General features: G+C 36.4%; 1 protein-coding gene and 2 long non-coding RNA genes across 9 annotated transcripts in view; 1 reads left to right on the top strand and 2 right to left on the bottom strand.

Moving 5' to 3' along the window:
• fmnl2a (formin-like 2a) overlaps window positions 1-5,256 on the bottom strand; it is an 84,672-nt gene extending 79,416 nt beyond the window's left edge. For all 5 annotated transcript variants that reach the window (XM_065273111.2, XM_065273110.2, XM_065273108.2 and 2 more), the window contains exon 1: window positions 4,879-5,256. In XM_065273111.2, the coding sequence (XP_065129183.1) occupies window positions 4,879-4,992 (114 nt within the window). In that variant the 5' untranslated portion in view covers window positions 4,993-5,256. The remainder of the gene's footprint in view (window positions 1-4,878) is intronic.
• A 178-nt stretch (window positions 5,257-5,434) lies between these two features.
• LOC135758542 (uncharacterized) lies at window positions 5,435-7,913 on the top strand. 3 transcript variants are annotated; one of them, XR_010536499.2, is made up of 6 exons: window positions 5,435-5,694; window positions 5,912-6,022; window positions 6,392-6,590; window positions 6,837-6,887; window positions 7,223-7,328; window positions 7,465-7,913. It is a non-coding gene; the product is annotated as an uncharacterized lncRNA (long non-coding RNA). The 3 variants fall into 3 exon arrangements; XR_010536501.1 differs by having other exon boundaries at window positions 5,687-5,705; XR_010536498.2 differs by lacking the exon at window positions 5,435-5,694 and having other exon boundaries at window positions 5,719-6,022.
• Window positions 7,914-9,602: 1,689 nt separating this feature from the next.
• On the bottom strand, window positions 9,603-12,200 carry LOC135758541 (uncharacterized). Its single transcript, XR_010536497.2, has 6 exons — window positions 11,793-12,200; window positions 11,493-11,586; window positions 10,925-11,123; window positions 10,630-10,680; window positions 10,189-10,294; window positions 9,603-10,052 (listed from the first exon to the last, which is right to left on the bottom strand). It is a non-coding gene; the product is annotated as an uncharacterized lncRNA (long non-coding RNA).
• Window positions 12,201-27,229: the final 15,029 nt, after the last annotated feature.

Genomic DNA, 27,229 nt, shown 5'->3' with positions numbered 1-27,229 from the left:
AATGATGATTTTTACATCATTGAAAGAAGGAAGGGCAACACTGAAATCTGTATTTCTCCTGTCTCAGTGGCAACTGAGAAAATTATTCATGACCATTCAAAAACATGACTGGGGTTCTAAATATACAAAGCTTAATGCAAATGGGTGAAGTGTCCCTTTAAGGACAAAACAAAAGGAAAATAGCAAACATTAAGCTGAGTTATATCCTAATCGTTGAAGCACGCATCATGGCCAATGTCACACAATGTGTTCCTGTGAGCTTTGATTTCAGAACAGTGTAACAGCATGAGACGTAAAAATATAAAAGGTTGTCTCAATTGAAACCAGTTCAAAAAGACACTCCCTTTAACTGTATTGAAAGTAGGGCTGCACGATTTGGGTAATTTTTCCCATTGCGGTTATTGATGCTAAAATTGCGATGTGCGATTGCGATTATACTAGATGGTATCATGAGTCAACTTGATGGGTTTTAAAGAAAATCCACACACAGTTTAGCTAAAATTTGTATTTGTAAAACTAGAAATGTTTTCGTATTGCCACGTGATGTAGCAACTGCTCAGTGTCAGTAATCCTAAATCCAAAATACCGCCATACAACAGACATAGAGTTTTTTTAGCTACCAGATCACTGTCAACCTCCTCTGCATCCATCTTCGCTCTGGTATAAGTGACGACGCACACCACACACGTGCATGCCACACGTGCACTGCCGTTTTTGTTCATTTTTCTTTCTTTTTTTAAACAGCAAGGAAAATCATAAAACTGTTATCAGAAAGTTTGTGTTAACAAGTCCACACATTTATTTATTTAATATAATTGCAACATTTTGCTGTCATATAATTGCACAGGCTGACATCGCGATTGCGATGCGATTAATTGTGCAGCACTAATTGAAAGGATGAGTGCTCTGTAAAAAAACAAGCAATGGACTTTCTATTTTGTTTACTAAGGGTGATCAGTTTGTGTACTGTAGCTCTTGTACTGACCTGGCTTTCTGTTGATCCTGGTATTAAAATACTGAATAAACTCATTCAAATCTGAACAACCAAGCTTTCAGCAAACCTTAACCTACAGTACACTGAATCTGACTTTAAAATCTAACATTAGGATCTGGCTTTTGGGTGAAATGTCAAACTCAAAACACTATAAGCTGAACATCACAAAAAAATGAATTCTCATGTCCATGGCATTATTGGTACTGTATACAGACATATTTCCGTATACAGACTGGTGTGATGCTCATGAAAGCTGATCTTCTGCTATGAAAAAACATCACATGTTAGTGGTTACTATTGCTCATACCTTTGGTTGAGTTAGACTTAAGTGCCATACTCATCCCATTCCTTTGTGCTATAAACTATTTTAAAACATTTTGGTTTGCCATACTTTTCTATTTTTATGAGCCTGTCAATAAATCAGGCAATTCATACCATATCTTAGACCATATAATACAGCAACACCCTGACAAGCAACTAGCATTGTGCTAGCAAATCTAGCATGGGCAAGCACTATTTAAATTTAATTCAGGAAAACTTTTTTATGTCCATAAGTTATAGTTATATATTATGTAGTATAATCAAGGTTTTCTGCCTGGAAAGTACCATTTCCTCTTATATTTTACTTACATGTGACTTTAAAGACCAGGTCATCATTATATTAATCAGCCAGATACCCATCAGATTTTCCTCTGAGATTAAGCAGCGCTAACACAGAAGGTTCAATCATTAGAAAGATCCGTCTCACTCACTAAGGCATTTACTTACAGGACCTGTGGATTTTCATTGCAGTAAATATCAAATCTGCAATAACGGTTCTAAAGTGTTCCTAATGCTTTAACCACAGCCTGACAAGAAAAAATACATCATCCCTATAAGCGCCTGCCACTCTGTGACAGGATACATTTCACATGGATGTGAAAGCACACGTTTTATTTAGCCTATTTTGTACATGTCTAAGGACAAATAGCTAAACAAATCCATATGATCAGTTCATTTACTGCCTTTCTGATAAAAATCCTTGTTTAAAAAATGTCTTCTGGGAACAAATCTGTAGGAACACATTTTTCATGACCGATAACACAAACTTGCAGCTTATACAATATAAAGTCATTCACAGAACTCACATCACCCAAAGTAAAATGTTCAAAATGGGCCAACCCAACATCAATATTTGTTCACAATGCACTTTAGGTAGCATAGATGTCTATTTGCACGCCATGTGGCAATGCCAACCAGTTCAATCATTTCAGTCTTTCATAGGCACACACTATTAATACTCATGCATAACATGTTTTTTCAAACCCTTTTCCCCTCAAACACCCTAACCGTGACTAACGAATGTGAACCTCAAGATCATTCTACTCAACCATCAATAATACGTTATTGGGTCAACTCAACTGTCAATTGTCTTGTCCCTCTGTTATCTGTCTGTCATCTTGTCGCCTCTTATATGTTTTGTGTTACACTCTGTACGTGGTGCTTTAATCCCCTCCCTTTATGTGCCCAGGGTGTCACTATACTGGTTGAATGGTTACAGTAGGACAAATAATGCACTGTATAAGTAAACCTATTGTCTGTATTGTAATATATTGTGTAAATAATTTGCTTTATTAAAAAATAAAGTGGCATGTCAAAAAAATTTCTTCATGACGTAAAAAACCTGTATGCGAATTGTCTTGTATTACCTACAAAAAAGCAATCAACTATTGATAAGAGTAGAGCAACTCTAGATCAGCCTCAGGTAAAGGAGAAGATGTGTTATACATTATATTATTACATGGTTCATTGGAATGCTTGATTCTGATTGGCCAGTCGTGACATATGGCGGTTTATTATTTTTTTTAGATAACCCAGGTTTTTTTGGGGGGTAACCCAGATGCTTCAAATAATTTAGACAGGTAATATTACACAAAAATTTTATAAAATGTGTCTTTTAATAACATATATGACATTATATTTGCTAATTATTAAAACAAATAGTGTGTTCCTTTCCTTGCAGAATGTCTGCATTTGTTAAGAATGAGCTAATAAAATATTTCAAATCAATATTTAATATTCCTTAACTTTCTAGGTAAATAGCCAAGTAATAAGCTGGATAATGTACATGCAGCCGGTTGTTATCGTGAAGAAAGCCCCAACAGTGTGATTAAGACCCAATGCAAAACAGAGGATGCCTACTTTTAAAGTGTGTATTTTTTTATTTTATTGCAAGTATTGACTCTAATGGCACCCTAATTCTTGTCAGTCTCAAAAACAACAGAGATGTCTCTTACAGAAATTCTCCAAAGAAACAAATACGGTAGTTTCAGTATTCATTGTTACTAATATAAAATTATGACGGTGGTGGCTAATGCCTATAATACCACTGGTTTTACATTAGTAGCAATAACTGCTGGTTGTATTTTGGTATAATGGTGGCAGAATGTGCATTAAAAGTTGCTTAAGTTACTGCATAAAGCACATTTATTATTTGACAAACCTATTTAAGAGTGTATAATAACAATAGTATAATTATAACTTTGATGTCACTTTGATGTGGCTACCTGTGGTTTTCATGGTTCATACAGAAAACAGATACCACATAAAAACCATAGTATTTATTCAGATCAAAGCCGTTGGGGCTACAGCAGTGCTCCTACAGTACATGTATCTAAAAGCAAAATAGTCAGGTGATCGTGAAACACATGGATTAGGAATCGGAATAAAACTTTCCAATCTGTTCTAACCCAGGCAGTGACGTCAGGATCCAGGATTCATCTGCCTGTGACTCGAGGCAATTAGCACAGAGCATTGTGATGACTATTACACAACCACAAAAGCTAAAAAAAAAAACTATAAACAGTGACTAAAAGAAAAAAGACAACATTTCTACCTGAAGGACAGCGAATGAAAACTACTTTTTTGTTTAATAAAATCACCAGAGCCCGAGGCTGTGTAAAACAGAGACCAACTCTATTTCACTTGAGATGGACTAAACTCACCCATTCTGCCACAATCTGCTTTTTTAAAGTAGACTCTTTTACTTTATCTGCTTATTGGTGTTTGTTTGTTAACTGAAAGGGTTTGTCTTGTGTTAGCATTACGACTGACCTACATTTATATGTTCCCATTAAACCAGAACTAGAAGATGTCCAGACTTCAGGTAGTTGCATTCTAATCTGATACATTCTTGGCATTCTTATGACACATGGAGACAAAGGATTGTAGATTCCAACTTCATGACATAATTTCCTGTGCCATATTCAAGTCAAGATGGACAAAACTAAAGGAGTAAATGGGTTGTTTGGGAACAGCTGTTGTGGACAATGGTAGATGATAGAGATTAAACAAAACTGGTGTGTAGATGTATTTTGTTTTAATGATTAACCTAATAATAGGCCATGTGGGCCATAATAAATAAAAACTAAATTTAATAAAGACATCTGACATCTGGACAAGATGGTTCTCCAAAAAGAATGGATAGAAGAGAGGCAGGGTTTGTGTAAGTCAAAAAAGTGTCAACTCCTCCTATATAATAATGTAAAGAATCTGTTAAGCCCTTGACATTTACAGAGAAATAAACTGCTTTGGATGTATAAACCATAAAGCCCAATAAACAAAACACCCTAAGGAGTTAACAACAGCAAATTACCCATCTACGACCGTCCCTATTCCGACTGACGGTAGAATAAAACGTGAAAATACCCAGATTTAAAAATTTTAAAAATACCCAGAAAACACATTTTTCTCTTAAACTTTCTCTTGAAGTTAACTAAATAGAGTTAATAACAAAAGAAAGTTCAAACTAACCAACTCACTTAAAGTAAAAGTTTGGGTCAGACTCTCTTACTATGTTTGTTTTGCGCGTCAAAATGACTAAAAATAAAATCATTATTACAGACCAGGACGAGCGCAAATCTCTCCTCCAGTTCCCCCGGGTCGGGCATGGGCAGTTTGAGAGGCATATGGTGTCCTCTGGGGTCAGTGTGCTGGTTCATACTGCCTGCGTTCCCCATCTCTCTTCCTGTGCAGAATCACAATCTTATTATTCGGGTTTGTCCTGTATACGTCCGGTATCCGTTATCACTTTCTGTCCAACTTTATCGGTGCTTAAATGGAGAAAAGCAGCTTGGTCCGTGCGCAGCAGCATTATAATTTCACACGGGCAAAAGGAGAGCAAATAAACTCCTCTATCCAGCTATTGCACAATGTCCGTACCACTCCCAGTGATGTTTTATGTTCTTCATGATTCAATCACGAACTGAAACAAGCCAAGCGCGCTTCAGCGAGAAACTACAGGCGATGCCTCTACACTCCGCCCCGCAAGACGATGCCCAATCCTACTACAGCAAAGACTTTGTTCATGAATATTTATAAGGTAACGTAACGTTTGCATTGTAGGCGTAGGTAATTGGCTGGAAGACAGACGTTGTTTAGCTGAAGCCAGAGGGTCAGGGGATCTCTGGATAATCCGTAATTCGTTTGTAATTATAAAACGAAAATACCGCTTTTCTGTTTTTTGTTTCAAAACGAAAAACCAAATAACCGTTTTTGGTGTCAGAATCAAAAAACGAAAAACCAATTAAAAACGTCCCGTTTGTCGTTTTTTGGCGATCATTTTATCGTTATTCCTTTTTGGAGTTATTCCAGCATCAAGTGCGCAGGCGCAAATAGAGTTTGTTTAAACTTCCCGTACAGCCTGTATCAAGTATTGCACGGTAAGAAAACGGTAATTTAAAGATAAACTGAGCTTTAATATGTATATTAAATCTTAATCTTACAATTATCGCTGTCTCGACGTGATTTTCGGGAGTATGTTGAGTTTCGCGTTAAACACTCGATGTGCTAACATTCTCCCGTCCACCACAAGTGGCACGTAGTGTTTTTATTGTAGTTTTTATTTTTTGTATTTAAATATTTGTTGAACCTGCACAGGTGCACCAGACAATACTTTTGCGAGGACAGGATCTTCTGCTCTCTATATCACTGTGCCTACTGTAAATAAGCATTTACACGAGCTCTGAAATCATGCAGTTCAACAAAAAGGTATGTGTGTGTGAATTAAATATTTTAATTATACTGTGTGTGATAAACATCATGTTTGTTGAACCTTTCTGTTTGTGCATGTCATAGTAATTTCTTTCTTGCATTTAAAACTAAAAACATATTGTTCATTTAATATTTTCTTGTGTTGTGAAACCTTTGGGATGTCTGAATTTAAACTACTTTATTTCAGTTGTTATAATAGTTTTTCTGCGTTACATTACTTATGACAAGTTAAAAACATGTATAGAAATACTCTTTATGTTGTGCTCTTGAGCAAGGTTATTCATCACGAAAGCTGTTTATATGCAATGCACTGTACAAAACATGTAAACAAGACAATGATGCTAATTTATGCTTTCTATGTTTTAGATTTTATCATCAAGCATGGTCTCAAGTGCAGACGATCCCACACTTTCACTGCTGTTACTGTACATCAACATTTTAAAATGTGTAAAAATCCAGCCTCTGGACAACCTTCCATTGGCTGCAACACCACCTTCATCCCCAGCATCAGCATCCCCACCTTTATTTCCCCTCGACATTGGAACATGTCTGTACTGATTTTGAGGTACAGCTTTTTAACTTCTTGCTGCTTGTAAACTTGTTTAAATATCTTTAGTGGAGTATTAAGAAAGAACGCAGTACACAGTTGTCACAAATAACCCACTGAGGGTCAGTTAAGTAAACCAAGTACACATTTTTAACAAAACTGTAAACAAACAGAAAGACTTAACTTAAAAAAAAACAATCCCTAGATGTGACCGCTATATACTGTATTAATTGTATATCTAATTGTATTGTCTATAATTAACAGGGTTACCCTCTACAGCTAGGAGGAATTGATTGTGGGGTATTTATGTTGATGGTAAGTGGTCTTTTATTTGCTGTACACCTGTCTCTGTGTACTAAACACAGCATTTGTTAATATTGTTTTGTTTTTTCTATGCACTCTATGTTATGACTGTGAGAAAACATAAAAAAGAACTATTAAGATTTTCGATTGCTATCTTTTGCCAGTCTGACACACCAATAATCATGAAGTGGTGGTGCTCAGTTAATTTAGACATTTCCTCTGACAAAGTATGATATTAATAACTATACTTCTGATAAAACCTCCATTATGTGCATTTCCAGTATGCAGACAATATAAATAAAGCAATGCATGCCTAAAAACATTCTAATGTTTGTCTCTTCTTACAGTCAAATCCCACAACTACTCACCCAGAAAGTAACATATGCAGATAACATGAAATTCACTCCACCTGAGTCAGATGTCATGGAGATCATCCAGACACCAGAAGTAGATGTATGTAGCGGGAATGTTTATGTACTGATTGACTTGTTTAACTTGTTAATGTGTGCATTAACCTTTCCTGTTTCATGAATTTGTTTATGAGCAGCACATCATTATTAATTATATTATTATTGGGATTCTTATATAGCACACAGGACTCAGCGGTGATGAGAAACATTCAGCTGACCTGTGAGTGGGTAAAGGAGACCACTTGCTGGGAAGATGAGCTGCAAAAGATCTAAAGGATGATGCCCAGTTGGCTATAACAATGTTGGACTTGTTTATAAACACCGTGTTTTATGAGGGTGAAAGGAATGAAAAAGATATTTCGACTCCCTTCCCTTTTATATTTTAGAGAAGAGCAGGAGATATATGAGACAAAAGAGTTATTCGTGGGTTTTGTTTACACAAAAAAAAACCCTGTCTTGTGAATCTACTAGTGGGGATAGACTAATGTAAAAATTTATTTTTTTGATTGGTTTTGTAAAATACCATTAAACGTTTGTGTGAACTGTAAAGTGATGTGTTCTTGAAATAAATGTATAATATTTATTATTGTATCTTATTATACCATTAAAGTCTTGTGTTCTTGAAATATTCATGATATTATTTTATATCTTCTTATTATAACATTTTATATAGATTTATTTTATGTTAGATGCATATTTTGCTAAATTTGGGTTAATAGAAACCAATAAATCCACTTGTAGGACAGTGGAGTATAACACTTGTACACCTGAGTATGTGACTATTAAATTACATTAATCTTCTACAAAAATGTAGTTGAATCGAATGCTTCACTAATGTCAAAGCACATCGTATATCCTCTACTATGAGAAGTCACATGGTTGGTTTTAGACTACTTGTCTGCTTATTCGTTAAAAATAGCATAATGCATAGCCTATCACATAAAGGTTGAATCTTTGAGTCAATATTCCATTTAAATTTGCAATATCATTTTTACACCTTATGCTTTCACATTTACATACAATAAGGGCAGGTTAGGTAACCTAGTCTTATTTATTATTATTATTATATGTATTTATTTATAGAATTAATCAGATGATTTCGTAATACAACAAGGTTGTATTAAACATTAGTAAATGCTTTAATGGCCTTGTTGTCACTTTCAGATATTTACATCATGGTTTATGGTAAGCCACAGGAACTAGTATAAATGTATAAAAGTATAATATAACCTTAACATTATAACACAAACAGAAGGTTTTAGTCTTCACTCATCCACTATGCTTGTAAATTATTTAAGGGCATATATGCAAGTGAAAGAGTTGCAATGCAGAGCCCTGCTTCACTGTACTGTTGTACATTTGTATTTAAAGACATCATTTGACATCATCCAATTCCACAAAGTAACACAATTCAGAAATGTGGCTTACCATAAACCATGATGTAAATATCTGAAAGTGACAACAAGGCCCTTTTATGGAGGAAAGAGTTGTGTGCTGCTTTGCCAGTGAAAGCTTACTATCTGTGCACCCCTCTTTATTTGTGTCCACCGCAACGTGTGGGTTGTGAACTAATCTAAATGATCGATAAGATTAGTTAATGCATTAGCTAACATGAATACTTCTACAGCATTTATGAATCTTAGTTCATGTTAATTTCAGCATTTACTAATACATTTAACAAGCGTTGTAACTGTTAACATTAGTTAATGCATGAACTAAATAACTGTATTGACATTAACTAACATTAACAAGAATTAATACTTGCTGAAAAGCTATATTGTTAATTATTTTTCATGTTAATGCATTTACTAATGTTCATACTACCTTGTTGTATTACGAAATCATCTGATTAATTCAATAAATAAATACATATAATAATAATAATAAATAAGACTAGGTTACCTAATCTGCCCTTATTGTATGTAAATGTGAAAGCATATGGTTTAAAAATGATATTGCAAATTTAAATGGAATATTGACTGTAACTTTGAAAAGATTAAACCTTTATGTGATAGGCTATGCATTATGCTATTTTTAACGAATAAGCAGACAAGTAGTCAAAAACCAACCATGTGACTTCTCATAGTAGAGGATATACGATGTGCTTTGACATTAGTGAAGCATTCGATTCAACTACATTTTTGTAGAAGATTAATGTAATTTAATAGTCACATACTCAGGTGTACAAGTGTTATACTCCACTGTCCTACAAGTGGATTTATTGGTTTCTATTAACCCAAATTTAGCAAAATATGCATCTAACATAAAATAAATCTATATAAAATGTTATAATAAGAAGATATAAAATAATATCATGAATATTTCAAGAACACAAGACTTTAATGGTATAATAAGATACAATAATAAATATTATACATTTATTTCAAGAACACATCACTTTACAGTTCACACAAACGTTTAATGGTATTTTACAAAACCAATCAAAAAAATTAATTTTTACATTAGTCTATCCCCACTAGTAGATTCACAAGACAGGGTTTTTTTTGTGTAAACAAAACCCACAAATAACTCTTTTGTCTCATATATCTCCTGCTCTTCTCTAAAATATAAAAGAGAAGGGAGTCGAAATTTCTTTTTCATTCCTTTCACCCTCATAAAACACGGTGTTTATAAACAAGTCCAACATTGTTATAGCCAACTGGGCATCATCCTTTAGATCTTTTGCAGCTCATCTTCCCAGCAAGTGGTCTCCTTTACCCACTCACAGGTCAGCTGAATGTTTCTCATCACCGCTGAGTCCTGTGTGCTATATAAGAATTCCAATAATAATATAATTAATAATGATGTGCTGCTCATAAACAAATTCATGAAACAGGAAAGGTTAATACACACATTAACAAGTTAAACAAGTCAATCAGTACATAAACATTCCCGCTACATACATCTACTTCTGGTGTCTGGATGATCTCCATGACATCTGACTCAGGTGGAGTGAATTTCATGTTATCTGCATATGTTACTTTCTGGGTGAGTAGTTGTGGGATTTGACTGTAAGAAGAGACAAACATTAGAATGTTTTTAGGCATGCATTGCTTTATTTATATTGTCTGCCTACTGGAAATGCACATAATGGAGGTTTTATCAGAAGTATAGTTATTAATATCATACTTTGTCAGAGGAAATGTCTAAATTAACTGAGCACCACCACTTTATGATTATTGGTGTGTCAGACTGGCAAAAGATAGCAATCGAAAATCTTAATAGTTCTTTTTTATGTTTTCTCACAGTCATAACATAGAGTTCATAGAAAAAACAAAACAATATTAACAAATGCTATGTTTAGTACACAGAGACAGGTGTACAGCAAATAAAAGACCACTTACCATCAACATAAATACCCCACAATCAATTCCTCCTAGCTGTAGAGGGTAACCCTGTTAATTATAGACAATACAATTAGATATACAATTAATACAGTATATAGCGGTCACAACTAGGGATTGTTTTTTTAAGTTAAGTCTTTCTGTTTGTTTACAGTTTTGTTAAAAATGTGTACTTGGTTTACTTAACTGACCCTCAGTGGGTTATTTGTGACAACTGTGTACTGCGTTCTTTCTTAATACTCCACTAAAGATATTTAAACAAGTTTACAAGCAGCAAGAAGTTAAAAAGCTGTACCTCAAAATCAGTACAGACATGTTCCAATGTCGAGGGGAAATAAAGGTGGGGATGCTGATGCTGGGGATGAAGGTGGTGTTGCAGCCAATGGAAGGTTGTCCAGAGGCTGGATTTTTACACATTTTAAAATGTTGATGTACAGTAACAGCAGTGAAAGTGTGGGATCGTCTGCACTTGAGACCATGCTTGATGATAAAATCTAAAACATAGAAAGCATAAATTAGCATCATTGTCTTGTTTACATGTTTTGTACAGTGCATTGCATATAAACAGCTTTTGTGATGAATCACCTTGCTCAAGAGCACAACATAAAGAGTATTTCTATACATGTTTTTAACTTGTCATAAGTAATGTAACGCAGAAAAACTATTATAACAACTGAAATAAAGTAGTTTAAATTCAGACATCCCAAAGGTTTCACAACACAAGAAAATATTAAATGAACAATATGTTTTTAGTTTTAAATGCAAGAAAGAAATTACTATGACATGCACAAACAGAAAGGTTCAACAAACATTTTGTTTATCACACACAGTATAATTAAAATATTTAATTCACACACACATACCTTTTTGTTGAACTGCATGATTTCAGAGCTCGTGTAAATGCTTATTTACAGAGGCACCGTGATCCTGTCCTCGCAAAAGTATTGTCTGGTGCACCTGTGCAGGTTCAACAAATATTTAAATACAAAAAATAAATACTACAATATAAACACTACGTGCCACTTGTGGTGGACGGGAGAATGTTAGCACATCGAGTGTTTAACGCGAAACTCAACACACTCCCGAAAATCACGTCGAGAAAGCGATAATTGTAAGATTAAGATTTAATATACATATTAAAGCTCAGTTTATCTTTAAATTACCGTGCAATACTCCGGAGTACTTGATACAGGCTGTACAGGAAGTTTAAATAAACTCTATCTGCGCCTGCGCACTTGATGCTGCCACGCCCACTAGATCCAGCGAGGGTGCCCCGCCTCGCTAGAGCTCCAGCTCCGCCCATTTGGCTCTGCAGCGGGCACCACTTGCAATAAACGAAAAACGAATTGACTGAAGTTCAAAGACACTCTTCATTTTTTGTTCAAAAAGGAATAACGATAAAATGATCGCCAAAAAACGAAAAACGGGACGTTTTTAATTGGTGTTTCGTTTTTTGATTCTGACACCAAAAACGGTTATTTGGTTTTTCGTTTTGAAACAAAAAACAGAAAAGCGGTATTTTCGTTTTATAATTACAAACGAATTACGAATTATCCAGAGATCCCCTGACCCCAGAGCCATGTAAATCAAATAATGCATTTAACACAAGTTACATAAAAATATATGAGCATAGTTTTGACATGACTTTAACTCTCCAATTCTTTAAACTTGTAAGTTTACGGTTTCTGTCTTCATTTTTAATTGAAGATGCTATTATTGCATTCCAGAGGTGATGTTGAATATGAATTATAGTGCTCTCCACCTCACAGATCTTTCATATATAATGATGCTCCATAATAGGACTAATGTCAGAGAATGATGGCGGCATACCGTAATTGTTTCTTATTTAATGCCCATATGAATTAAAATAGTCAGTGATGTTTTTTTTTTCAACATGGGATGGTGTATTATCCTCCATGAAAGTAAATTTATTTCAAAAGACATGAATCCTTTTATATCCCATAGTGAAAACCCATACAGTATTTTAGGAACTTTACATATCTCACAGATGTCCTTTTGTCATCCTCACAGACCCTAAAGGGGCCTGCCATCTTACTTCCCAATATTCCATTCCAAATCATTACTCTGGTCTCTGGCACCTCTCTCTAATGTTACAGTCTTGTTTGTGGTGGCTATTCACCAAAAATCCTAAATTTACTATTCAGTGTATTATGGCATGTCAATAAATAAAACGTAATGTAGCTCACAGCAAATGTTATATTTTTGGAAGCTTTAGTTTGGAGGTGGGGTTGAAATACAGCTTTATGCACTGAAGAATCCCATATTTATGGCTTTTTGGTATTCAAGAGACACCAGCATGTTTGCTTCTTAGCAGTGGCGTTTTATTGTTGCCTTTTCCTAACATTTTGTACATATGGTCAAATCCTGTACATAAATCTTATAATAATTCAATGATTTCTGTTTAGTTCCACCAAATATAAACGGTTTTAGGAAATAAATTTAAGGTAATGCACACTTTTTTTGTCTTTAGAAAGATCTGTTTTCATACTTGTATTTTATGAGAACTACAACTTGTTTAACAATGTGGAACAAATTATTCAAGTATGTCCAGCACCCTCTTCACACATACACTCCTGCTTTAATCTCCACCCAGAGCGTCATAAGTGAAATCTAAACTTGTAAATCTGCTTAATAATTTTTAACAAATATTTCCAGAGTTTCTAGACTATTTTAAGTTGTAAAATAAGATGAATATGTTTGGAAATTAAGCTTGGAAATTAAGCACACAGCTTAATTGGCTACTGTATGTAAAGATCAAGCTGAGAAGACAACTTTGCCCTCACAAGCCAGATATAAAAAAATTTGCAACAGCCAAATGACCAATTGTTCAATAAGGGCATTTAAAGGGCCATGGGATGACATAAAGCTTTTGCTGTCTGGTTATACTAAACAGAATAAAGTGTTTTATTTCCCATGCTTACTTTTTCATTCTTCTTCATGGGGACAAGTGGATATGTGTGTATGCTTGTCTGAAAGGGCTAAAAAAAACCAATTAATAAGCTTTAGAGCGCTTATTTATGGAAGGACACTAGACCTTGCTAAGTGTTCTGCATGCGTTCATTCATGTAAACGTAAAACTTATACCAGCAGTAAATCATACGTTAATCATACAGCCTACGAAATAACCCACGAATCTGCCCCACCTAAATTTTTAGTCAGGAGCCGCTACTGAATATGAATACTCTGAGCTTTCCAATGATATATTAACTAAATGTGTTTAAACAACACATTTTGTGTCTAGTTAAGGACAACACATTAAAGCTGCAGTCGGCAAGAATTTGTTTTATCATATTCACTGAAACCGACACTATGCTCCGATAAAACAACATAAATAAGACTGTTTAAGAAACACCCTATGCTTCTACCTCCACCTAGTGCCTGTTATTTATTTGGCAAAAATGGACCGTGCCTGTAATAAAACTACAATCAATATCGGAATGCACACATTTTGCAAGGTGGAGAGATCTATGATATTTTAAAGGGTTCAAGCTGAATTCAGCGCTTGCCACATTTCTTCTTGACGGGTAATTGTGAACCATTGATTGTATTCTTGAGTGTTATGTAAGTAATCTAAGTGCACACACACACTGATGAGGACAAGCTCTATGGGAGGTTGCTCGGTGGTAGTGTGGGAGGGAAATAAAAATTGTGAACATTCAAAATCATCTCAATCCTCCAGAGTTGCCGACCACAGCTTTAAATGTTAACAAGACACATCTCTGTGCAGGGACGTGCACAGACATTTTGAGGGGCAGGGGCTCAAGTGAAATAAAGGGCACTTCTCTTCTTTTTTTTTTTAAACAAAAAGTATATATATTAACGCAATTCTGACTTCCTTTTTAAAAAAATTATTAAAAAAGTTAATTAATTTTATCTTCCTCAAACTCACGCAATTGTTTAATTTTCAAAAGATGTCTACAAAATAATCAGTTCACACAGACACCATGGTCTCCTCAGTAGTCTAGGTTTATAGAGCAGCAAAGGAAGCCATTACACAATGTGCATGTTTTGAAAACATTAAATTACATTACAATAACATCAATTACAAATTTGTTAAAATGCTAAAAACAAAGTTGTGACTGCTGAGTTAGCGCTACATGCCAATAAATGCTATATCATATGGTAGCGTTTAGCTGATTAGTTGTTAGGCCTACTCAAAATGTATTTTTGTCTGAAAAGGGCTCAAAATATAAGGTCTGTTTACTAATGTGAGCTGGCATGAGCCTCAGAGCACAGCAATCAGAGCAGAGCTCAACATTATTATTCATGACACTTTCAAATAGGGAAAAAATAGACCATTTAATTAAAATGTCAAATTCTAGGGTTGTAAATAGACATGTAAAAACGTTTCTGGATAATTTTTGCACTTAATAAAGCAACATACCTTCTATGTAATTGTCAAAGAACAATTTAACATATTATGACAACACATCCTATGGCACCTTTAATCTTAGGTTTCATATTTATTAGTGTTACACATGTCAGAAACATCAAATATAGATTAGGCCTATTTTATTTGTATTTTATATTTTACTTTTTTGTGATGTCAGTGAAAATTCAGACTGGGCAAGTAAAATACTGAACCATCAGATTTCTTCCCAATCTACTCCAGCACTGCAGTATAACACATTATACTTATTTAACAGCCATTACAAAAAACGCAAACAAAAAAGCTTACTACTGCAGTTAGCAATTATTTTATTGTTTGTGCTTTATTATTTTCTGAGCAGTCTGTTTAAACTACATACACTACACTGTTACAAGTTTGCAACTCTTCAGGTTAATATGGGATTGCCATGGAAAACAATGTCCCTGAATTGTTATGTGTAATAACGTGTCCCATATTTTGTGCATAAAACTGTTAATATAAGAATGCTTTCTTCCTCACACGCTTACCGGTAGCCTGCCTGCATAATCATGCACATGATCGCGTCTCGGTCAGGCTGAGCTTTGGCGCTTGAAGCGTGTATGATGCAGCACGAGTGTTGACAAACCAATCATAAAGCGAAGTAAGTTAGAGAGGCGGGACTAAGGAAAGGTAAAGCCAATCATATTAGCAATGTGAATTTTGGAGGCGGGACTCATCTGTTAACCGTTTGTGTGCCACAGATAGCGCTATTTTGCTTTTTATAAGAGTTTAAATCTCATTTAAATGATTTCTGAATAAATTCATGTTCAATTAAATAAGCAACAAGTAAAAAACACAGGAAACAGACAGACATCAGTTGTTATATGAATTAAGATCATATTATTATTTTTTTTTTTAAAAGCACCCCAGAAAAAAAGGGCACTTTCTATTCAGGAATAAAAAGGGCAGGTGCTCAAGCCCCCTTTGATGTCTATGTGTGCACGTGCCTGTCTCTGTGTTATTATTGGTACAACACAATTTTCGCAATTTTGCATTGATGCAAAGTAGCTTTACAATAAATACATATTAGTAAAGACAGCCAAAATGTAAAAAAATAATGAAAAATATGTACATACAGTATCTCACAAAATATATGTGAGAAATCTCACAATATAATGATTGAGTTTTTTTTTCTTAATATTAGATTGGGCCTAATGAAATAAAAATGAACATTTACTGTAGGTGTGTAAAATCTCTGCTTTGAGCTAATGGTTTCCTGGCATACTGTTATTTTGAATATAGCACCATCTAATGGAGCCACTGGTTCAAAGGCTTACCAAACTCTGTCTTCAAGTCTGTGATCATAAAACAGCATTTTATAAATGGACAAACCTAAAGTATTTATGAATTTAAAAGTAATTGCAACATCCCAGTCCATCATCATTCATCCCTCCAACAGAGGCGGTTGTTGTCTTCTAGCCTCTATAGTTCTAGCTCTACAAATGTAATGACAACAGCTGTGTCTGAGATCCTTTACTTCCATAATACAGTAGCTATAGTAGGCGAAAATCAGTAGGCAAGGAAAGTATGTCCTAATTCATAGTATAGACCATTTTGCAAAATATAAACAATTAAAGATAAGAGCAGGCTTCACTCAATGTGTCTAAAATTAAACTTTAAGAGTGCTGCACCAAGTTTGTGTGGTGACATGACATTATATTTTTAAGTGAACGAAATGCTATAAAACAAGGCAGTAACATGCTGGTCGAGTAAGAGTTTTCAAGGTTTTTTTTAATCATATTCAATTTTTAATATTCAATTAGTTTTTATACTATTGATGAATTACCTTCCCTGTTGTTTTTGCTTTTTGCCATGGTATCGGTTTAGCCAGGTATAGTATAAATGTCATAATTTTGTTGCTAACTTATGACAATATTTTGTATAAAAGGCTTCTCAAGGAAAGTGACTTGCTGTAAGATTTTGATTTTGATAGTTGTTTAAAATGCAATTGCTGATTTTTCCTGCGGGAGGCAATAGTGTTCCATTTCACAGAGGGTATGCACGTGACGCCACCTTCAACGAAAGTGACGTCCACTGAGTGGCAAAAGACAGATCGGCAGAATTTGTGTACAGTGTTAAATCAGCGAAAACACGGGGAAAACGCGTCTAAATGGGAATAAGCAGTTGTGCGATATGTGTTGTTATTTTTAACTTTTAATAATCAGACAAGGCGCGATAGCTGCTTTTACATCTTTACTTCACAACTGCATATAAGCACACCAAACCCCTCCCTTACCCGAGGCTTCTGCCCATGCTCACAACTGCTGTGGCATGCTGGGTAATGGAGTTCTTAACATAATGTACTCATAACATCACACACAATAGACTGTAGTACAAATTTAACAAGAATTCGGAGCTATCGTTTTACAGACTGCCAAGAAACACCGAAAGGAGAAGTAAATGGATTGTCCATGCCAACCAATGACCACAGGTGGGTTAACAAGTTGCTAGGGTCACTTCAAGTGTAACTAAATATTTGTATTTATTTTTCAGTTATACTGACATTTTCGCAGCCACAGCTAGAACAGCAGGAGAAGTAAATCAGTTACAGCAGCCATATGTCAGGTAGGCCTATGTTAAATTTTTGGATAAAAAATTCTATATAAAAAAAATCATGAAATACGCATAAATTAATACTCTTATTCTGTGTAATTGCAAAGTTTTGTCAGTGAGCCTTCATTGAAAATCATCCATTATGATGAGCCTTGTGTTTTACAAAGGTGGGATGGTTTTCATATTTTGTTGAATGTTTTGCCACTCAACAGGGCGAGTTCCTGCGGGGTCACGTGGCATCAATGCATACCCTCTATACTGAGAGAACATCAGGGCTGCGTTCAACCCAGACAAAACATTGCACCATGTATATTAAACAGAAACAGTGATGCGTTGAACACCCTGTTGTGATGACGCAAGAGTTGCAATTACGGTAGCTGAGAGGCCATTCTTTGTGTTCTTTTATAAATGTTTCTGAAGCTTGATGAAATCGTTATAAATGTGTGTTTAATACTGATGTTACAGTCACTGACCTTGCCGTCCAGAATGAAAGACAACATTCCAACTTGAACTCATTGAGAGAGCTGTCTCTTTACTACCACGTGGTTTTATACATCTTGCCGCTGATTGGGCTGAGATTTCTGACACACCCACCAAACAAGAGAAAACGCATCTAAAACCTGTTGCACGCCGTTGCACACCGTTTCCAGGAAACATGTCGTATAACCCGGAAAACGTAGCAAAACGTTGCACACCGGTGTGAGCTTGAACGTTCCCCTTGTTGTGTCCAAAAAAAAGTCCTCACCTGCATTTAAAGTGACACCATGTAATTTTTCAACCTTCATAATACATTTTCAAGACCGTTGTGATAGTACATCGACTTGCTACTTAAGGAGTGTAGAGAGCAACTTCTATTATGTGACTCTGTGGCACCGTGTTAGTCTCGTGGCCCTATGACACGGGCGACCTGGGTTTGATTCCCCTTTAAGGCAATTTTTTTATATAAACTCTTGATTCATACATAAATGCGATCTTCTTTATAAATGACGGCGATTATCTTGCATATAGTTCCCTGTAATCAGATGCTGTGTTCACGTATTTACCTTTCTTTTACTGTGTCTGTCACAGGTAGGGGTGGACCCAGATGTTAATAAGGTCACGCCCCTTTCTCCACCTCGAGGAGATTCCCAAAGCCACCCCAATGACCAGACACACACAGTAAGCATAATATTAACTCTTTCCCCGCCATTGACGAGATATCTCGTCAATTAAGAGAAAACGCTTCCCCGCCAATGACGAGATTTTCTGTCTTTCCGCAATACCGCTATTATCCACCAGGTGGCGCCCTTCCGCAACTTTTTAAAACCGGAAGTATTGCCCTATGGCAAGCTGCTGCATGTCCGTGTCTGTTTTAAAGATCGCTCTGAATGGGATCTCTATGAAAAGTCCGTCACAAATATGGAATTATTTTTGCTTTTTGCTCAAAATATGGTGTTTTTGCAAAAACCTACCCATATTCAAAAGCTGATTGCAAAAGAACCACTAAAGGTAGGATGAAACGGTTTTTTTTGTTTGAAAGCAGAGGGTCTGTTCTTTCATTTGGTATATTGTATGTTTATTTATTTAAAGAAGAACATTTTCTGGAAGGCATTAAACTTTGGTGAAAATCATGAAAAACGCTGGCGCTGGCTGGCAACTTTTTTTAAAAACGCTGGCGGTGAAAGAGTTAAAATACTCTTTATTTAAATTACTTAAAATAAAATAAATAGGGGAAAGAGGGAGGGGAACTTAAAATAACGGCCTCTTCAGGCTCTCGTTATCTCCCTGGCAGGGTTTCACACAGTTCCTTTTTCAGGTCGTTCACTCGCTCTCTTTCTTCTCTTTCCACAGGCATCGTCTTGGACACAAAAGCACAGTTACTCTGCTTTGGACGGTTCTCGCCTCTTAGCTGGGCTCAGCGTACCGTAAGTACAGGTTTTACTCTGTTTCTCCTCAGAATAATCACTCTCTCTCCTCTTCTCTCCACAGGTATCGACTTGGACACAAAAGCACAGTTAATTTGCTTTACGATGGCTCTCACCTCTTAGCTGGACTCAGCGTACCGTAAGTACAGGTTTCACTCGGTTTCTCCTCAGAATAATCACTCTCTCTCCTCTTCTCTCCACAGGTATCGACTTGGACACAAAGCACAGTTAATTTGCTTTACGATGGCTCTCACCTCTTAGCTGGACTCAGCGTTCCGTAAGTACAGGTTTCACTCTGTTTCTCCTCAGAATAATCACTCTCTCTCCTCTTCTCTCCACAGGTATCGACTTGGAGACAGAAACACAGTGGCGGGCTTTACAGCAATCGGCGCGACGTGTGCTGGGGTAAGTAATTCCTAGGTAGCGTCGGGGGCGAACCCTCACGACCAGTAGATGGTAGCAGAGGGGCTGAAAATCCCAGCGTCTCACCGGGCCGAGCGCTGCCCTTTCCTCGTTACCGTCAGGTGTTCGAACTCCGGACAGGGGCGCCCCTTTGTAGAGTCCACGGGACGAAGGGATTACGTCACCTCTCTCTCTGCAACAACAATGTTTATGTAATGGAAAACATCCACAATAATAGCCCCAAATCGTACTCACACCTCTGCTGTTTCTTCAGCTCTTCACCGCCACTCTTCACATCCACCCAATGGCTAGACAGGGGGAAGAATCGTTTCTGAGCACCGTGCTATTTCTGGAGGCCCGAAGCACGCTCACAACGTATGCTGTATTATACTAACTACGCCAGCAGCCTCTTTGTCTTCCCTTGACGAAGTGTGTGAAGGCGGGGGTTAATCTGACAAAACACACAGCCAAACACAGCAACCCACAGCAATAGACAGCACCAAGTCAAAAATAAAGGTTTCCACAGCACAAAGACTCACCCACCACTCCAAGTGTACAAAAAGGACGCCCGTCTTCTCTCACTTCGCTTCGTTCAGGTGTGGCGATGGAAATATGCGGCCCAGCTAGTGACGTTCGTTATTGTGTCTGCTTCGGTAAATATTTCCTCAGCTCACCCAACACGCTCTATGAGGGGTAGGGATGTCCTTCTTCTCCTGAAGGGAGTTAACATAAACCAGGTCAATACAACAGTCACTTTCAGCTTGCTCTAGTACTCACAGCGATGCCGTTTTAGATCCCTTTTTCCACTTCGTCTCAATCCGTCATATGTTCGTTCTCCTCATAACCTTTAAGGTTCACGATGTCCTCACAATCGCACTATTCCAGCCAGCAAAAGCTCTCTTTGGGGTGCTCTTTTACTCTCTCTCTCTTCCCATCCTGCCTTTCTTTCGCCTCTCGTGGCTCCTGTCCTCTTTCCGCGCGCTCGTAGCGCAGCCCGGATCAACAGAGCCTACGGGCTCTTCAAAAGGTGCGGATCCTCTTGCTGCCTTAGGCAGAGGAGCTTTCCCCGTGTCGATCGCCTCTCGTGTCTGACGTCCCTTTCTTTGTGTTTCAGCAGAGCTATTTATTTCACACAGCCTCCAATCACACTTCGCTTGCTTAATTCCTCTCACCTGTTGCTCGTAAAGCCCTGATTACGTTGTCCTGGAAACCAGGAAGTGAGAAGGTCCGTCCTCGAATGCAGCCCGGTGGGAAACCTTCCGGGCGGAACCAAACTTCCTTAACTTTGGTTCCGCCCTTAAAAAGATCGTCACCTTGTGACATGTCTATGGTATTTACATTACAATCCAGGATGCTATAGCAGTCAAACTTGCTCAAACTCACACAGTGTAAAACCAAACCCTATTCATTCACCAATCAGATCCGAGCGTTTCTCTCTTCCTCATTTGCTGCGTTCCGCTGTCACTCGCGTATTACAAAGCGGCAGACTTTAGGTCTGCTTGGATCACATCGGTTTACTTGGATTTGGAGCGACAATTTTCACACAAAAGAGAGGAAAAACGAGCGCCATTGCGGAAAATCCTGGTGGCGAGGGAGAGAGAGACGATGCAACAATATTTGTTTCGAGAAAGGCAAGGAAATACTTCTGATCGTTTCTCAATTGGAAGGCTGCAGCCTCCGGAGGTCAAATATGCAGGCTGCATATGTCATCAAGCCTGGTTTATTAAGGTAAACTGAGCATTACATTTGCAAGTCATAAGCATACTGCAACAATTTACGATTAACTAAGTATAATAGTCAACTTTATAATTATTAATATTGTGAAATAAGACAGTCTTGATGACGTATGCAGCTTAGAAATACGACATCCGGAGTCTGCAACCTTCAGATTGAAAAATGGCTTCTGCCACGACGAGTTCCTCATCAGAAAGTTGTAACATGACTGTGTTTCTCCCTGTTGTCTCAAAATGTTGATCGTTTAGCGTTTTAAATGTTTAGTTTTTAGTTTAGTTTTAAGGTTGGCCAGTTCCTTTCCTTTGTGACAGTGCTGCGGCGCTTGTGGCCTCTAGGGGCGCTAGGCGTGAAAAATACATGTCTAGCACCCCCTAGTGGCCAAAAAGTTCCATGGTGTGCCTTTAACTATGCAAATAGGTAAGATTCATGCATCCCTCTTTAATATTTGATTCAATTTGAGGACAGTGAAATTGTACACACAATATCTTTATGTCATTCTGTTTTTTTAGCTTAAATACACTAGTCAACATTTGAAGAGGATCAAAACCTCTTATAAAAGTTTTTTTTTAAAACCATTTCCCAATACACCAACTCTGTTGAACTTTTCTGATCTACTACAAATGTTGACTATTATAGTATATTAAGTTATGTACCAGCTCAGGTTAGCTTATAAAGTAGCATATATAAAAGAGATTTTTCATCAGACTTTTTATTTATGTTTAAAAATATGAATTCATCCGTGTCAGTGACATTATTTATTTGATGTAAATAGCATTATATTATGCACTTTTTAAAGGCTTAGTCCACAAGAACAACTGAAGGAGCCAAATATGTCAATGCTTCATACATCTTAATTCCTATTGTACGTCTTCCTATTCCTTCATACATCTTAATTCCTATTCCTATTGTACTTTGAAGTATGGTGTACAGTTGTACTGACCCAGCTCCTTTTTCACTCTAGTAAATGCTAGGATCTTAAACTCAGCATTGTACCGACCAGACCAAAGAATAGGCTACATCAAACCCTCTATCAGCCAATATCACAGTCTCAACTCGGGGGATATATAAAACCCCACAGTTTTCCATCAAATAATTGTCTGTTGATCTGCCAACCTTTTTTCTTTTGAAATAAAAGAAACTGTTTATTGTGGTGTTATGGCAATAAGATATTTCATGCTATGGACATGTTTGTATTTTGAGAAGATCTGTGCCCTTGCTCTTAGGTCTTTAGGCTTTTCAATAAAAATCTTAAAGCAGTCAATAATGCAGGCACATCTGTAAAATGTCTGTCTAAATATCACAGGCATTGAGAGCTGAAGCTCTTCTCGATTAGCCCAAATGCTGGAACGAGTCTTCCATTTAACACTTCAATCATGTTCTGAAATGTTCTGCTGACAGTTGGAATTGAGATCTTAAATATACCATTGAGCAGTAAAAAGGGAAGGTTAATTTGTAGCCGAATAAGAGTTAACACAACTGGAAGTAAAAGAGGTTTGTACCAGAGGTACAATAATCTATCAATGGGCAAGTAACCCTTAGTATTGGAAGTAAACAGCATTCAAGGTGATGTATTTGGGTGATGTTTGATGTTTATGATTTAGAAATGATAAACTATGATGTGTTAACACAAAGGCAGTGAATCCATATGCAGTAATGTTTACAGGTTTTTTTTGTCGCTTTAGTGCATTCTTCAAATCATCCTCGATATTTGCAAAATAGTAAATGCATTTCTCAAAACAATTCGTACAAATAGCGAAACACAATGGATAGGGTGACCATACGTGTCATTCTTCCCAGATGTGTCCAGGCCAGGATTTCGGTGAGTCGTATTTGTTGACCGCATACGCCATTCAGTTAAAAACATAAGACATACAATCATAGTTTCATTCTTACCTTAAAATGTAATGTTTGATTTTCTGTAATAATAATAATAATCCTCTATGACGTACACCGTCGACAAATACAACTTCCGGAAGACGAACACGAAATCCTGGCCAGGACGCGTCCGGGAAGAATGGCACGTATGGTCACCCTAACAACGGATTACCTGCAAAAGCCAGTCTCTTGCTCAAAATCATTAGTTTATCCCTCAAAAGTAAATATCTGGGTTCGAACATGTCAGTGCCATCAGAATGACAAGTCCTTGTGAATGAATAAGACAGTCAAATTGTTTAGTCGTGTTGTCAATATGACAGTTTACTCTGGAGGGATGTTACAGTTTTTCTCAGTTGCTTTGGTGCATTTCTCACATCACTATTTACATTTGCACAAGAGTTAGTTCAACCTCCACAACATGTAGTCATTTCTGCACATCATAGTAGCTGTGCAAATATAGTGCTGTCTTGAGCATTTTCAGGTAGTGTCACCAAGAGTGTTACCAAGAATTTTTCATGGATGTACCAAGCATTTGCAACTTCTTCAAAGAAATTAGAATTTTTTTTGATGTGCACAAGTGACCCAATGATGTGAAGATTGAACAGGTAGTTTTGAGAATTTCAGGAAAAGTAAATAACTTACTATAAAGCAATATACAATGACTTCATAAGTTTCCCTTTTCAATACAAGTCCAATATAACGCTATTCTCATCAAAACTGCCAATGATTCAAGTTATATGTATTTTGTTCTGTTTGTGTTTTAAAGTTATTTAAAGTCAAGTTTACTGTTTAGTGCACTGATATCATACTTATTTTGGATAATAAAGTTTATATTGAAATTGTTAAACACCCTGCCTATATTACATATCTTTGTCATGTCATTATAATAATCATAATAATAATAATTTGTTTCATTTATATAGCACTTTTCTGCAGCACTCACAGCGCTTTACATATGAATGGGGGAATCTCCTCAACCACCACCAATGTGCAGCATCCACCTGGATGATGCAACAGCAGCCATTTTCCACCAGAACACCCACTACACACCAGCTTAATAGTGGAGAGACAGAGTGATATAGCCAATAAGTCTGAGGGATGATTAGTAGGCCAATGGGTAAGTTTGGCCAGGATGCCGGGGGCACACCACTACTCTTTTTCGTAGGACATCCTGGGATTTTTGACGACCACAGAGAATCAGGACCTTGGTTTAACATCTCATTCCAAGGATGGTATTTTGTTTTTGACAATATAGTGTCCCCATTACTATACTGGGGTGTTAGGACCCACATAGATCACAGGGTGAGCACCCCCTGCTGGTCTCACTAACACCTGTACCAGCAGCAACCTGGTTTTCCCAGGTGGTCTCCCATCCAAGTACTGACCAAGCTCAGTGTATGTGTTTTGTACTGTAATATACACATGAAGAATATCATTCCCAGGTAAAAAAGTAGTTATCTTTAGTGTATTAGAAATATGATTGAAGTACATGAAGTATAAAACAAGTATGCTTCTACTTGTTGTACTTAATTTAAAGAGTATTTAATATGTACTTTTTAAAAGTATACTTCCAAAAAGATGTAATTAAGTTCAACTTAACAGTCCAAAAAATAAGTATACTAATTTACCAGTAATACAATTATTTTTTAAATGTACTTTTTGAAAGTATACTTCCAAAAAGTTGTAATTAAGTTCAACTTAAGAGTCCAAAAAATAAGTATATTATTTACCAGTAATTCAATTATTTTTTAAAACTACTAAAAATTACTTTTTGAAAGTGTACTTTGTTGTCAATGTATTTTAAATTGTGTAGAAGTTAATTTTTTTTAAGTGTATTAAATTTGACATACTTAGAGTGACAATTCAATATACTTATGGGAAGTATATTTTTTGGAAATTAATTGTTAATTTACTTTTTTGAAGTGTCATTAGAAGTGTGACTTCTGTACACTTTATACAGTACACTCTAAAATAAGAGTATTTTTAGTTGCATATCAGAGTACTTTCATAAAATACGTTAGAATAATAAAATGTATACACTGCATGAAAAGAGCTGTATCCGGACAAATACGGATGGGAAATCCCTGGTAAACTTGAGGTTTTCCAGATAAATGAGGCAGAGTGCTTGGAAACGTAATACTCAGAAGTAAACTCGTGAAACATCCAGAAACCTTGTGTATATGGATGTAAACAGGAACTTGTGGGAGTTTCCAGGAATCCTCACAGCTGGATGCATTTTATAAAAATACATTTTATAAAAATATTTTATATTTTTATTATTGATAAAATATAAAGAACAAATCAGTGTGAAAATGCAGATTATAAAAAGTCCATAAAGTGCCAGCAGAGGATCCAAAATAATGAAAAAAATCGAAATTGTAGTCAGTTTACTCAGTTTACAGCAGTAACAACGCCAGGGCAAAAGACTTCAATTCCCATAATGCACCTGCACCCACCCATTCATTCCCACCAATCAGGATCAACGGCATTATTTCAAACCGCTACTGACTCGTCTTCGTTTTCATGCTAAACAGTACCGCTGAGGTAAGTTTGACTTTCATTCCTCTACATTAGGGTGACCATACGTACCATTCTTCCCGGACGCATCCCATCCAGGATTTTGTGTTTGTCTTCGTCATAGAGGATTATTATTATTATTACAGAAAAGCAACCGTTACATTTTAAGGTAAGAATGAAACTACGATTGTATATCTTATGTTTTTAACTGAATGGCATATGCAGTCAGCAAATTTTGAAAATGAACGTATTGGGCCCTATTTTAACGATCTAAGCGCATTGTCTAAAGCGCACAGCGCAACATCTAAATGGGCGTGTCCGAATCCACTTTTGCTAATTTAACGACGGGAAAAATGGATTTTGCGCCGAGCGCATGGTCGAAAAGGGTAGGTCCTATTGTAATGGGAGTATTTTGGGCGTAACGTGCAATAAACCAATGAGAGTCTCTGCTCTCATCCCCTTTAAAAGCTAGTTGCGCTGGCGTTATGTCTAATCCCTATTTAGATGACGGACTTTGTAAACTGAAAAAATAAGCGGAGGAAGAAGATCCCCAGTTTAAGATTAATGTTAAATAATTGTGTTGTTTTTCACTTGTATTGAAATTGTTATTTTTTTATCAAAACCTTTAAAACCCGTTTTCTTTTAGTCATGGAAGTAAAAAGCAGGCTTGTAATTGCTTTTAATGTATGGCTATCCAATATCATCAAAAAATTATTTACAAGCATGTAAGATAAGGTTTGTACTCTAAAAATACTTTATTTGTAATAAACAGGAGATAAAGAATTTACAAACGGCTCTCCTCACGTTTCAGCACTTTGGACAGCGTTTTTTTTTAGCAAAGAGTTTTTTTAAGCATTACTTAAAAATGTTTCTCATCTCACCATATCCACAGGTACAGAGTCATCATAGACAATAAATCCGTGAGGTAGCATTAAAAAAAAAACATTTAAAAACAGACGCATTTGTTTAAAGCAAAGCATTTATTTACTTAGCAGGCTGCAGGTGAAGCAGCTCTTTGCGCCTTCTAACGTCTCATAATCTGTCCTCATTTATGTCCAAGAGATTCAATAATAATCTTTTACATTCAATCCTTTAATCTTTCATATTTAAAAGCATTTTTGTGCTGCTGCGCATTATGTACCTTGTGATAAGCAAACCCGCGTTGTCCTCCCGTGTTTAGGCGCAT

The sequence above is a fragment of the Paramisgurnus dabryanus genome, chromosome 15, assembly GCF_030506205.2.
Source record: "Paramisgurnus dabryanus chromosome 15, PD_genome_1.1, whole genome shotgun sequence".
Taxonomy (NCBI): domain Eukaryota; kingdom Metazoa; phylum Chordata; class Actinopteri; order Cypriniformes; family Cobitidae; genus Paramisgurnus; species Paramisgurnus dabryanus.
Note: the sequence above shows the minus strand (reverse complement) of the source record. Positions and strands in the feature narration are given on the sequence as shown.